Source organism: Drosophila mojavensis, unplaced genomic scaffold, assembly GCF_018153725.1.
Source record: "Drosophila mojavensis isolate 15081-1352.22 unplaced genomic scaffold, ASM1815372v1 contig_80, whole genome shotgun sequence".
NCBI classification, from domain to species: domain Eukaryota; kingdom Metazoa; phylum Arthropoda; class Insecta; order Diptera; family Drosophilidae; genus Drosophila; species Drosophila mojavensis.
This window is the reverse complement of record NW_025318906.1, coordinates 5967769-5981881: the sequence shown is the minus strand read 5'-3', so window position 1 is coordinate 5981881 and position 14113 is coordinate 5967769. Positions and strand designations below refer to the sequence as shown.

General features: G+C 42.0%; 2 protein-coding genes and 1 long non-coding RNA gene across 4 annotated transcripts; 2 read left to right on the top strand and 1 right to left on the bottom strand.

Annotated features, from left to right (window-relative positions):
• Positions 1-189: 189 nt before the first annotated feature.
• Positions 190-4431, bottom strand: LOC6578886 (DNA replication factor Cdt1). The gene is made up of 3 exons (XM_002004749.4): positions 4154-4431; positions 3307-3956; positions 190-1901 (listed from the first exon to the last, which is right to left on the bottom strand). Exons 1-3 carry the CDS (start codon positions 4232-4234, stop codon positions 539-541), a joined length of 2094 nt encoding a protein of 697 aa, XP_002004785.1. The 5' UTR covers positions 4235-4431; the 3' UTR covers positions 190-538.
• Positions 4432-4554: 123 nt separating this feature from the next.
• LOC122757652 lies at positions 4555-4751 on the top strand. The gene is made up of 2 exons (XR_006357753.1): positions 4555-4598; positions 4703-4751. It is a non-coding gene; the product is annotated as an uncharacterized LOC122757652 (long non-coding RNA).
• A 270-nt stretch (positions 4752-5021) lies between these two features.
• LOC6578885 (SRSF protein kinase 1) lies at positions 5022-11127 on the top strand. Of its 2 annotated transcripts, XM_044010501.1 has the most exons (4): positions 5022-5147; positions 5990-6691; positions 8818-9690; positions 9758-11127. In XM_044010501.1, exons 2-4 carry the CDS (start codon positions 6115-6117, stop codon positions 10672-10674), a joined length of 2367 nt encoding a protein of 788 aa, XP_043866436.1. In that variant the 5' UTR covers positions 5022-5147; positions 5990-6114; the 3' UTR covers positions 10675-11127. The 2 variants fall into 2 exon arrangements, with proteins under 2 accessions (XP_043866436.1, XP_043866437.1); XM_044010502.1 differs by lacking the exons at positions 5022-5147; positions 5990-6691 and adding an exon at positions 8684-8753.
• The last annotated feature ends 2986 nt before the right edge of the window (positions 11128-14113 follow it).

Below are 14113 nucleotides of genomic sequence, written 5' to 3'. Positions count from 1 at the left end.
TGAGAATTTAACTTGAAATTTCTTTAGTAAAATTAAATTGTTGATATTTTATATTAATGGTTTTTAATGTTTCATTTGTAATTATAAAATATAAATACAATAAATTGTAAGGTTAAAAAAAATGCAGTACAATTAAATTCAAATTGAAACAGCTTGCAGTATTTGAATATTTGCATTTTAAAAATTAAATACTTTGCCAGAAAAAAACATTTATTTAATGGACTTAATACAATGACAATGTATCTTAATTAATAAATTGTAGTGTCTTGGTAAATTGCTTAAGAACATGACAATGAATTGATTGTGATGAAATATATGTGATTGCTTTTATAATTTGGTCAAATAATGTTAATGATAATAATAATAATAATTATGTCAATAGTAAGAATAACAATAATAGAATTGCCTAATTATTTAATTGAGCCTAGATAAGCGTTGTACTTAAACATACATATAAATGGTATAGCTGGATATAGTCCACAGGGTCTGGGAATTGCTTTGTTTTTATTTCTTTACGTAATCTCCAAGTCTCCAGTAATTATTTGCTCTTCTCATTCGCAATCTCCTCCAATTTCTCGATGATCTTATTCATATCCATATCCTTGGCAATTTTAAGGTACATGGTTTTTCGCACCTCATGGAATGTTGCCCACGTCGGCAGCTCCTTGGCCAATAATTTCAGGTGCGTTTCAATCTCTTGAGGCGTTAAATTCGCCCGGAAACTATTCTGAATCTTCTTGATAATAATCTCAAGGGTGAGAACACTCTTGCGTTCCGTGACAAAGACATTTCGCAGATGGCGCGCCAATTCCGGCAGGCGCGAGTATTTCGTTGCTTCCTGATCCTGTGACGGACGTCGTGTCATTGCATCCAGGGCTTTGGCCGCCTGTTTAGCGCGTATTTTGTCTATGAGAGATTTGGGCAGACCCTTCAATAGATTGGACGTTGCGTCAACAGGTGCCACGGGCGTACATTCCTTCACCGTGGGCGTGGCAGTAGTCGTCTCAGTGCTGGCATCGCCCGTTGTCTGTTGCTTGTCCGCCTCCAGCTTTGCCTCATACCGGTCCATGACCCGCTCCATGGGCGTGGCGCAGTTGAAGAGATTGCGAGCGGTGGACAAAATGTCCTTGGCCGAGGAGTATTTCTCCACATTCGGTGGCTGGGGCAGCGGCGCCAACTCCACCTCGCGACAGCTCTCCAAATCGAATTGCGGATGCCAACGGGTCAGGGCACGATCGATGATGATCGGTGGATCCAGCGAGCGCAAGAACTTGTCGTGCTCCTCGAGCACCCGCTGCAGCAGCAGGCTCTGGAATTTCTGCACACGCGCCGTCATGACATGTGGATTCATGGACGTCGACTGAGCCGATGCGAGCACATCGTCCTCGTTGATCTTATTCAGTCGCTGCTGATCGGGCAGCTGCTCCACATTGGGACTGATCACCAGTTGGAAGTAGTCTGCCTTCGAGACGGAGCCAAAGTTGCGCATCTTCATCTGCGAGAAGATGTAGGCATCCGGATAGACATGCTTGATCTGCGCCAGGTGCATTTCCGTGAAATTCTTGCGCAGCATCCGCTGCACGGCTGGCTTCAGTTTCTTGAATGTGATGCACTCCTTGCGATTGTGAAACATGGCCACCACGGAGTCCAGGCACCTGAACACCTCCAGCAAATGCCGATGCTTGTAGGGCAGCGGCAGTTGGCCGGCTTTGCTCGTCTCGGCCAGAGTGGCGAAGCGCTTATAGGCCGGCGGCTCCAGCAGCTTGGCTGGCGAACCATTCTTGGCCGGACTGAAGAGCAGACGCTTCGAGACGTCCGTGTGACGTGGCGACATCAACTCATGCTTGTCCGGTGTCGGTGGCTGTTGCACCTTGGTGGGCGTCTTGAATGTCTTCAAGGGACTAAGAGAGAGAGAGAGAGAGAAAGATGTGGGTTAAATATGAGTTTACATTTTTTAAATATAAAGAAATGTATATAGAAATAAGTTTATAATTTCTTAAAATTAGGAACTTAGGAAGTATTGCACAGTATTCCTACATGGATATTAAAGTACCATATATTACATTAAGATAAAAGTCAAGATACTTTAAGTACTAGCAGGGAATTGAAATATTTTCTTGATATATTGACCTCTTCTATTGATATGTTTATATTTTCTGATTTGAGTATTTAAAAAACTAGGGATCATATTGAGATGTCTTGATATGATATACAAGGTTTTACAAGGACATATCAAGACACAGATATATTATTCATTATTTCATGTTATATAATAATAAATCATGTAAAAAATGACATAGGATATAGTATTATTAATTTAAATATACATTTTTTATTCATTTTCATATTTATTATGAAATTTTGAAAATTGACAGAAATATGGATAATATAAATTTGAACTGAACCTGATTTCCCCTTTGCAATTAGTTCAATTCATATAAACTGTACTATTTAATATACAAACTGCCCTTGCAAGATTTTTTGGGTGGTTGCAATAATAACTTTCCCATAGAACTCTTAAGATCAAAGAGCTTATACACCCAGCAAAAAAAAAAAAAAACAGACGTTAGTCTTATCAGAAAATAATATTGATCGAGCAATACAAAAAATTCTGATGCAGTCAGAGAAGCCATAATGAAGCAACCCTCTAGAGAACAGTTGGAAAGTCCGTTACATTTGTGTGAGCTACCTGAAAAAAGGGAGAGTCGAAGCCGACAAATTCCCATGCAGGCGAGAGAAGCGAAAAACAGAGAAACAGAAAGAAACATAGAGATAAACAACCCCCGAATGATAATTGCTATTGTTGTTGTTGTTGCTGTTGTTGTGGAAAGGTCAGGCAAGAGATTGTAACTTATGTTGGCGAAGGGTAAACATGTGTGTGTACGAGCGTGCATGTGTGCGTATGCGTGTGTATAACTGTGTGTAAGCAAATGCAGCATAAATTCAAGTACACATAGATCACAAGCAACGTCACGCTTGCAACAACAACAACAACAGCAACAACATGAAGCCGAAGCAGTTGAGCTGCAGCTTGGTCAAAGAAACTGCAATTTCAGCAATTGGACGCTTGAATAATAGCTCAACAGACATGCGACCTCGATAGCTAGCTATACATATATGAATATACATATATCAAAATTATAAAAAAAAAGAACCTTAAAAATATATTCTTTTTTTTTTTTGTTAATGATGTTACCCGGTTTTTTCTTTGGGCACTAAGTGTGCTGCATATGTTTTTGTTTACTTTTGCGTTTCTAGGCCAAACTGGCTTTTATTGCGGCAGTCAATTGGCCATGGAGCACTCACCTGGTCAACACCTCCAGCTCGATGGTATCGAACTCCTTCAGCTGCAGGCTCTTGGTCGCCTTGGCCGGCGATGGACCCGCCTCACGCAGGCGCCGATTGCGCTCCTCCAGCGCCTTGCGTTGCTGTTCCAATTGAGCTTTGCGCGCCAGCACCGCCTTCAGCTCCTGCATCTTGGCACTGCGCGAGATCTTTGTCTTGACCTCATCGAAGGTGAGACCACGCTTGGCCAGCTCCAGGTGCTTGACGGGCGAGGCATCTTTGTTGATCTGTTTGGTGGGCGTGCGCATGCCGCGCTCCGCCTTTTCAGCATTTTGTTGGGCCACAAGGGACAAATTGAGTTTGGGCGTCTGTTCATTGCTAATCTCGGGCTGCTGCTGTGGCTGCTGGGGCGGTTGCTTGCGCGGCGAGAGATTACCCTTGCGTATGAACTGGACGAGCTTGGGTTGCTTGATGTTCGACTCGGCCTTGAGTGTCTTCTTTTTGCTGTCTTGCGTTGGTGTGGCTGGCTGTACGCCAATTAGTTTGACGCTGCGGCCGGAGCGTGTCCGCATGCCACCTTTGAGTGCATCGATGTCCACATCCTGATCTGTGTGAGAGCTGGAGCGAACTATGCTCTGTGGAGCAGCTGTCTCTGCGGGCTCGGCAAGACGCTACAAAAGAAAAGCAGGTTAAAGGGTCTCCTTTTTAACAATAGAAAATGGCCGCAGGACGCGGCACTCACGCACACACACACACGCACGCACGCACAGTTATAATTAGAGTTCCGAAAGTATCCTTAGGATTCATTTGAATCTTTTGCACTTTTCACCACGTTTTATCCATTGCATCACATGCTGCAGCCACTTACCCTGTTCTTAATGGTCGTCGCATCATCTACGGCGGCACGTTTGCGATTGCTAAAAAATGCAGCTACCGATGGCTGGGCCATTTTATTTCGAATTTATTTGATTTAAATGCTATTCTTATGGGCTGCTGTATATTGTGTCTTGAAAATTTCACTCGGCGGCACGTCTGTTTCTGTGTGTGGGTTTCTCACTTATTCTTTTTGTTTCTTATTATATTTCTTCCATGTACGTCTTGCCAGTGCCGCTGCTCAAATTACAACTGGGCCACGACGATGCAGTTTCCCTCCAAATGTTCGGCGACGCGCCAAATTATTTTCGCGCCATTTCAATGGTTTCGTGTGTGTTGCACAACGCCGTCGCACAGCTGTTGGGCCAATGCATGCAGTTCACAGCACTGGTCGAGAGAGTGGCATTTTGTGTAGTGGAATTGCAGAGAAACTTTCATGGGTAGCGTAAATAGTAAATAATACACTAATGTAGTAAAAATTCAGATCGCATTTAACTTTTAAACTTGAGTTGCACAGCACATACAAAATTTATATAATTTGCAGCAATCAGCTGTTTAGCCGCAACAAAGGACAAGTTGACTATTTCAGCAAATTCTCGATAGGTAATAATGTAATGAGCATGCAGTTCTAAGATATCTATCGTTATTAATATCGATATTTTAATATTCCTTTTTACATGTCACATCAATTTCTGTCAAAACCCTTATGAGCTGTGTTACATATTTCTTTCTTTTGTTACAATATGTTGTTTTGCTAATTTCTTTTAGCAAGGTTGGGCTATCTACACGATTTGCAAACAACACAACAGCTGATCGACCTTTAGCTAGTAGCATTGACTAACACTGTTCATAGACAGTGTTGTATTTTCGGTAGTAGATTTTTCCACTCGCAAATTTATAGGCGTGCAGCCAACGTTTTGGATACTATTCCATGCGTTTCACCACAAAATGTCTTTGGATTAGCATGTATGTAAAACATTTAAAGTCATGTAAGTTGACAAACACAAATAACATAAGAGACACGCTAATTTGTAAACAAGCTAGGTAGTTGAAATGCAAAATCAAATTGTGTGCTGCAGCAGCAGCCACTGTGCAAGCGAGTAGGCAATAGGAGCCGTTCGTCCGTGTATGTGTGTGTGAGTGAGCACACTAAGAATTAACTAGGCGACAAGTGCTGCCAACTTAACTCGTTTGCTTCTCAGTCATACTTCAAATTTGCACATTTTTACAGCAAGTATCGTTGTTAAAATTTCATTAAGGCATCGTTTTCATAGTTAGCGTAATGTAGATATTTTTAGTATACAATTTTAAAAAGTAACACTAAATTGCGCGTGCACAGTGTGCAGTGTGCATGCAGAACGAAAAAGTTGGCAGCGCTCACTTTGGCATAATTTCGCTCGTCCATCTATTTGTTTGACTTGTATTTGATTTTTTTTGCTACTAGCGAATAAAAAGGCAATACGTGCTGCCAAGTAAATTGCGAGCAAATTTCTTTGTTTTTTTGTTGTCTGTTGCGAAATTATCTTTGGTGAATATTGTTGAAAGCTTTGCGGGATTGCAATTATAGCAAACAGGCAGCAGCAGCTGCTGCATTGACAAATTGGAACAAGTGGGAGCCCTGAGGCGAGTAGACGAAGCCCCAGCATAGGAAAAGGCGTGCGCACACCAGCAACAACAACAACAACCAGAACAGCAGAAATAGTAGAAGCAGCAGCAGTAACAACAACAACAACAACGACAACATTAGCTATCACAATACAAACGTAAACGTTTTGCATTGCCTTATGGAGATTTGAGCACATTTTTTTATTTGTTGTTTTTTCTTCAACAGCTGTTACACTTGGTGAAAATTAGCGGAGGCGAGCGAGCGATCGAACGAGAAGCAGCAATATATGAATAAATAATAGGCGTATAACAAATATACGAAATACAACAACAGCAGCAACAACAAATAATATGAATTCAAAAGCTGACGTCAACCGCCGTGTTTTGGCTATTCAAGCGAAGAAGAAGCGACATAGGAACAACAAGAAGCGGGGCAAGCAAAATGGAGCAAACGGAGCTCCCGTTCAAGAAAACCAACAGCAACAACAACAACCACAACAACAGCATCATCAGCAGCCGCTACAACAACAACAAGAGCAACCAGAACAACAACAATATGAAGAGCCCGAAACTCAAGCACCAGAAAATGCTAATAATAGCCACATAGAGGGCGCCAGCAAGTTTGAACTGCATGTTGGCAACGCTAGCGGCGCTATTAACTCAAAATCTACGGCATCCTTTAGCAATGCCACAGCATCCACATCAAGCGGCGGCTCGGCGAATACGCCCGATGCCCAATCTAAATCGAAATCGCAAAACAATATGCAGCACTCGCAATCGCAGTCGCAGCAATATCAGCAGCAAGCGCGCAGCTCATCCAACGAATCGGACGAATCGGAATTGGTTAGCGAAAATGAGGAACAGGAACTGAAGGAGGATTACTGCAAGGGTGGCTACCATCCAGTCAATATTGGCGATTTGTTTCAGGGTAAGTATTTCTATGCATTTACCCATTCATTCCCCGTCACCTGTTAGCACCTCACACCAAATTGCCGCACAAATACCGCTGTGGCAGCAAAACAAAGAAACAAAGCAGTTAGATTGCACGCCATTTTTGGTATACCCTTGTTCACGAGGTCAGTTAACTAATTGAGTTGGTCGATTGACTCATTTCCATTTGTACGATTACCAATTCCAACATTTCTTTGTGCAGTATTGGACCGGAATTTTCGAGATAATGGCATTGCTGGGCATTGAAAGATAAATATTAAGAAGAAGCAGCTATCTACCAGCTATCATATCATATTTTATTTAATTTTCTTTTTTGTCTTTGAACAGATATCACACTTCCTTTCCACATTCCACACAGTTTCAGCTTATATTTCTATATATCCTTTAGATATTCAATTTCAAAGTTTAAGATTAGATTTTCTATCTTAACTATTTCGTATGTATGTGGCGAGTGTTTACGATTTTGATCCAAATTGAAAGATAAGTGTTAAGAAAAAGCAGCTATGTTTGAATCTGCCTTTAATTTACGTTTATATATTATACAGATATAAGTTGGATTCATATTCCACTATTCCAGCTACAACCTCTATGAGTCTTCTACATATTTAGCTTCAAACTGCTAATCTCCTTATATTTCAAAACTATTTCGTAGATCTATATTTTTGTTTGTATCAATTCCACTGTTTCTTACGTCACAAATAGTTCAAAGTTTACCCATCTAACGTTCCTTTTAATATGTTTATAAGTGCGCAAGCATTTGTTTGTTTGTACTCTCAAATATTTATAGAATAATAATTATAGAATAATAAGCGTAAGGTCTTGAGGTTATCTTTTAATGTCTTCTTTCTGGACATACGTAAAACGTTTGTTTTTCAACTGCAACTACGTATACGTACTATGTCATTACGTCAGTATGCTCACCAATTCCAATGTTTCTAACGTCACAGAGTGTTCAAAGTTCAGTGTTCTAGTTCGCTAATTCCAGCGTTCCCTTCCATTTTACTGTTTTGTTTTGCAGCTCTCACACAGTTCACAGTTGATTGACTTAATTGATATATCGATTTTGTTAGAGTATTTAAGCTTCGTTGCGTGTTCGCTAACAACTTTGTTGCTTATTTAGTTGACATTGTAGCTTCTGTGTGTGTGTGTGTGTTTTTTATTTTTTTTTTTATTTCGCTGTGTGTTTCACATAAACCCATTTCGTGCTGCATAGAGAATCTGACCCAAAACGCAATCGTTTTTCCTTCTGTTTTGTTTTTAGTACGGGGGAACGGGGGGCAATCGAGCTCAAAAACTGTTTGTGAACATGATTATGTTGGGTTGTTCGTGTTGTTCCTGTTGTTGTTGCCAACAGGTTGTTAATATGGAACGCCTCCTTTAACACATGCACATATATATATGTATATATATATTTGTATATAAAAACATGCATTGATGTGAGCAGGCAGGTTTGTTCGCTCAAGGGTTGTTTATGGGTTTGAGGCACTGTACGAATTTGGCTGGCTTTGCTGCGGTTGCTGCTGGCGACATGGCCGCCACCTTTTGGATATTGTCGTTATTGTTGTAGCCACCCAGTTCAAGCTGGCCCACCTATTGTTGGCTTGAGGGGGGCCTTTGTTATAGCAAATGATGTGCATAAAGTTCATATTTGGGGGGGATTTATAATTTATAATCAAAGAAAATGCCGCTAACCTTTTTGTCCAGCGATAAGGCACATGCCTCTGTCCCATGATAAGAGCCCGCAGACAATGCAAAAAAAAAAAAAAAAATGCTACATGTTTATTAACTAATCAAGTCTATATATACATACATATATATATATATAGTTGCACACACAGAGAGCAGCACACTTTATATTGTATCTATATACTATGCGCACAAAAGCCAATATATGGTAATAAAGCAGCTGACAAATCCGCAACTGAAGAGCTCGGTCAGCCAGCTCAATTTAGTATCCAGTTTAGTTGCTCGCCGAGTCTGCTGCATCATGGATTTATTGCCATCGAAGGCAAACATTTGTGATTTCATCTTTTTGATTGGTGCACATTGAAATATGACTGTGAGCTCCCGAGTTTAATCGAATTTCGTTTTGTTTTTTTCCAGGTCGCTATCATGTTATTCGCAAATTGGGCTGGGGCCATTTCTCGACTGTTTGGCTCTGCTGGGATTTGCAGGAGAAACGCTATGTGGCCATTAAGATTGTGAAGTCGGCGCAGCATTTCGCTGAAACGGCCAAGGATGAAATTAAGATACTCAGAGCGGTGCGTGAGACGGATCCGACGAATCCGCGTCGCCACAAGACGGTGCAAATGTTCGATGACTTTAAGATCACGGGCGTGAATGGTACGCACATTTGCATGGTCTTCGAGGTGCTGGGCGATAATCTGCTGAAGCTCATACGCAAGTCCAATTATCGTGGCATTCCGTTGGAGAATGTCAAGAGCATTACACGCCAGGTACTGGAGGGTCTGGACTATTTGCACAGCTGCTGCAAGATCATACACACGGACATTAAGCCGGAGAATGTCCTCTTGTGTGTGGATGAGCCGCATGTTCGTTCCCTCGCCGTTGAGGCAACCCAGTTGTATTGCATGAACTCCAAGATGTATCCGTCGTTGGTTAGCCGTGCGCCCAAGGAGTACCGCGAGCCGCCCATCACCGGCAAGATGAGCAAGAACAAGAAGAAGAAGCTCAAGAAGAAGGCCAAGAAACGCATGGAGCTGTTCAAGAAGCAGCGCGATTACTTGGAGCAAGCTGGCGGCGATGAGCAACACGAGCAGCCGGAACAGCTGGAGCAGCCAGTGCCAGAGGCTCATGCACTGAATGGCGATGCAGGCGTCTCTGATAACGAGCAGGATGTAGATGGGGAGGATGGCAACGCAGGATGTGAAGATGTAGAGCCGGTGGTGCAGCCAATTAAACCGGAGCTGGATGGCACTGAGAAGGCCAAGAAAAAGAGGAAGAGGAAGAATAAGAGTATGTCTTGAATTCCGTTTACTGGTATAAATTTGATATTCATGTAATTTATGATTTCATCCGACAGATAAATTCAGTCAGCAGCAATCTCAGGCACAGGATCAGAAACCGCCACAGGAGAACTCGACGAGCAGCGGCGACAGCAGCAGCGTCGCTCTGAAGAGCTCCAATACGAACGGCAGCAATAGCAATAGCAGCCATTCAACCAGCACGCTTAAAGGACAATCAAATGGTGCCGCTGGCGGCAATAAGAAGGCGTCAAGGCCAAAGCAGGAGCTGCAGCAACCACAGCAGCGCCAGCAGGTCAATAATAACAATTCGAATTCGAAGCAAAACTCGAATAGCAATTCGAAAATCTCAAATAACTCCATGGAGGGCTCCTCGTCAACAAACGGGGGGCCATATTCGGAGCCCTTACTGCCGCCACCACCGCCGCCGCCTTTGGCCAAGCAACGAGTCAAGCGCGATCCGGCGCTTGAGCCCTGCAATGTGCAGGTGAAAATTGCTGATTTGGGCAATGCGTGCTGGGTGGATCGACATTTCACCGAGGACATACAGACGCGACAATATCGCTCGCTGGAAGTTATTCTCGGCGCTGGCTATGACACCTCGGCGGACATCTGGAGTACCGCCTGCATGGTGTTCGAGCTGGCCACGGGCGATTATCTGTTTGAGCCGCATTCGGGCGATACATATACGCGCGATGAGGATCATATAGCCCATATAATCGAACTGCTTGGGCCGATACCACGACATATTGTGTTCCGGGGCACGTATCCGACGTATACGTTCAATCGCAATGGTGAATTGCGGAACATAACGGGCTTGAAGCCGTGGGGCCTCATGGATGTGCTGGTAGAGAAATATGAATGGTCGAAACGGGAGGCGGAAGCGTTTACGGCATTTTTAAAGCCGATGCTGGAATTCGATCCGGCCAAGCGTGCCACCGCTGCAGAGTGTCTGCAACATGAGTGGCTTAGATAAGATACGATGCAGCCTGGTTGTTGGCTGCCAGCCAGCCAGCCAGCAGGAGCAGCAGTAGCAGTAGCAATAGAAGCAGCAGCAGCAACAGCAGCAGGAGCAGGAGCAGACGTTGCATCATCCGATTACGTGCAGTCAACCGCATCTGTGGCCACATTGGCCTCCATTTCATCCATTGCTTCCACCTCGGCATCGGCAATGGCAGCGCTTGCACAGGCACGTCCCTATTCGGCCACCACCTCAGCACCGCCCACACCACAGTCACATGCGATCCACCATGCCATGTCTAGTGTGCGAACAGCGCCAGCAACGCCAACACGGACACCGAAGCATACCGACGATGTGGATGGTGTGCAGGATATTGGATTAACCGTTGCCATCAGTGAGATGTTGCCACCGGCACCACCACCACCACCACCACTACCCTCAATGTCAGCGCCCTATAGCAAATCAAAATCTCAGCGCTTCTTTTGGCGCAAGGCGCTGCGACGCGTCTTCCAGCGCCGCAAGTGACGTCAGCTGCGGCGTCGACGTCAAGATATGCCCTGTTGGCGTCCACGTCGCTGTCGGCGACATCGCACGCTGGCCGAGCGTGTGCGCCGCATATGCGCCTGCTGTGCCTACGGCCAGGTGCTCATACGCAATGCACGTCTCGCGCTGCTCAGTTGCATTCGTTGGCGCACACGTGGCAACATACGCAACAACAACTTTTACTTTACCAATCATTAAGCAACAACAACAACAACAACATCAAGAAGAGGACAAAGACGAAGACGAAGGCGAAGATGTAGACGATGAAGAAGAAGAAGAAGATAGCAACTGCAAATGCTCTGCTCTGCACAGGCACACACACATACACACACACACACACACACCCAATATACACACACACACACACAGAGAATGTTAATGCGAAATCTGATTTAGTTGTTAAAGCATATGCACCTAATTTATTTCCTTGTGTTTTACACCGATTAGACAATTTTTCCTTTGATACAATTATGAAATTATAAGCATTACATTTCCTAATTTATGCTCTAAAATAACTATTATTATTATTTTTATTTAATTTGATTTGATTTCTTATTTTGCTTCCGACTCTGTAAATAGGGCAAAAACTTTTGATTTCTCTTATCATTGATTTTTGTTTGTTTGTTTTAAACGATCTCCAAGTTGTGTTAACTTTTGAAAGCGTGTAATGAACAGCCAATTCCATAATCCAGATTAATGAATATATGAGTATCGAACAATATATCATATATATCGTGTAGCCAGTTCATAAATAGAAAGTTTTTTTCTAATGTAAATTTAAAGTGGAGAAATGCATACTTTAGCATATAACTATAGGTTCATATATATATATATATATAACTGATTGGTACACAGACTGCATGTGACCTATTGGCTTTTAATACACCCGCACACCCACACACACACACAGACAGACACACACATGTACATGGTTATGCATATAAGTATTCTTGAGCTGAACATAACAATAATGAGCGTAGTTAATTAGTTTAAACAACAATTTAGTAAACGCCACCAGGTTTACACAATTCATAGAGCTAAATGCACTACCAAGCGTTAATGGAAAAGAAATAAAGTTAAAATTAAACATTTAAAATTAAAATATATGAATATTAGCTGCTATATTGTCTAGTAGATCGATCAGATATGTTCAGAAGAAACCATGTTAAGGCAGCCAAAACAATGCTAGAAATTAACTAAATATTTGTAATTCGAAATGTAGCAACAGCAACAATACAATTTTCTAGGCACACTCACAAGCAACAAAAAAAAAAAAAAAAAAAAAAAAAAAAAAAGAAATTACACTGAAAGAAAAATTATGATAACAATCCTAGAAAGGCCACTTAAGTTAAGGCTAGTTAAGCGGCGCAGTTGAAGAATGTTGTATGAATGATTGACATTGATATATATATCAAGCATATATATAAATATATGTATTTGGCTATATGCTTGCATACTCGTATTTGTGTGTATGTGTGCATTATACTCTGACTCTATTTACTATTATAAGTGGCCTTATTAATTCGATTCTCTGCACAGCCCCAATACACACGCACAGCACAGCAACAATTAATACACAATAGCAACTGAAATATCCACAGACACACACACACACACCAGCACACACACATAATATATGAGTATGTATCATCTAAACTATTCTTAATTGGCCAGAGTTGCGGTTAATATCAAGCGTAGATATACACAAACCCTAAGGCTAACAAGCTAAGCAGCTAACCCTTTTAGAACCCTACGAACTAAACATAAAAACAAAATGAAAATGCAAATGAAATTTAAATAACTTAACATAAAAATCATAAAATGAGCACACACACACACACACCCACACTCTAAATCTTCGGCTGGCCGATGTTATCTATATATACTCTCTGAAGTAACTATCAATGGGACTATATATATATACACCGATATATATATATATATAGTCAATTGGCTTTGTGAAGCTATTCAATGCATAAACATACTTAACTTATAGCTTTACGAGTACCGAATTCTAGCGAAAACAAAAGTTAACTTGTGCTTAGATGTTTCAAGTATTGTTCCCCCCAATAATTCCAAGCAAAAATAAAAAAAATATACATACATATATATAAAAACGAAAAACAATCAATTTGAGCAAATTTCACAATATCAAATTTCCTTTCAAAGAGAGAGAGAGAGTGTGAGAAGAAAAAAGAAGAAGAGCAAATGAAATGAAAGAAAACGTATGAATATGATACATAATTTATTGATGTAGTTATAAACAAATAAACAAACAAACAACAAGAAATTACACAAATTGGAAAACGATAAATGTATCTTTTATTGCTGCACTCAGAGAAAAGCGAAACGGACGGACGGAAGGGATGGGATGGGATGGGAGTGTGCGAGAGAGAGAATGTCTTATTCAACGTACAGGACATCAATTTTGCTGCTGCACTTGGATCCGTCCCCCCCCCCCTCGACTTCCCGCCCCGCTCTCCACCCATCTAAGGTTATAGCTGCAGGGGCCAAACACATTGGCATCCATTTATAACCCATTCTGTTGGCGCATTGCATGCAATTACACATTTCGCCCGGAAGCTGGAGAGATGAGATGAAGCTCGGTAGCGAGACTGAATTTATGGCCACATAAAAATCAAAAGCAGCCAAGTTGAAGACATTGCAGTTGCCTTTAAATTGAAAATGGCCAAGGGACGGCGGCTACAGAGCATACACTGGACAACCACATACGCACACACACACACACACACACACACACACACACACACACACACACACAGCCAGTCACACTCATATATCTACATAGACTTATAGCGGATTTGTCTTGGCCCACCTTTTGGCATACGCAAGGATATGTGCTTGAAAATAGCTTTGATATATCTCACGTCTGTTTGGCTACGGCTAAACT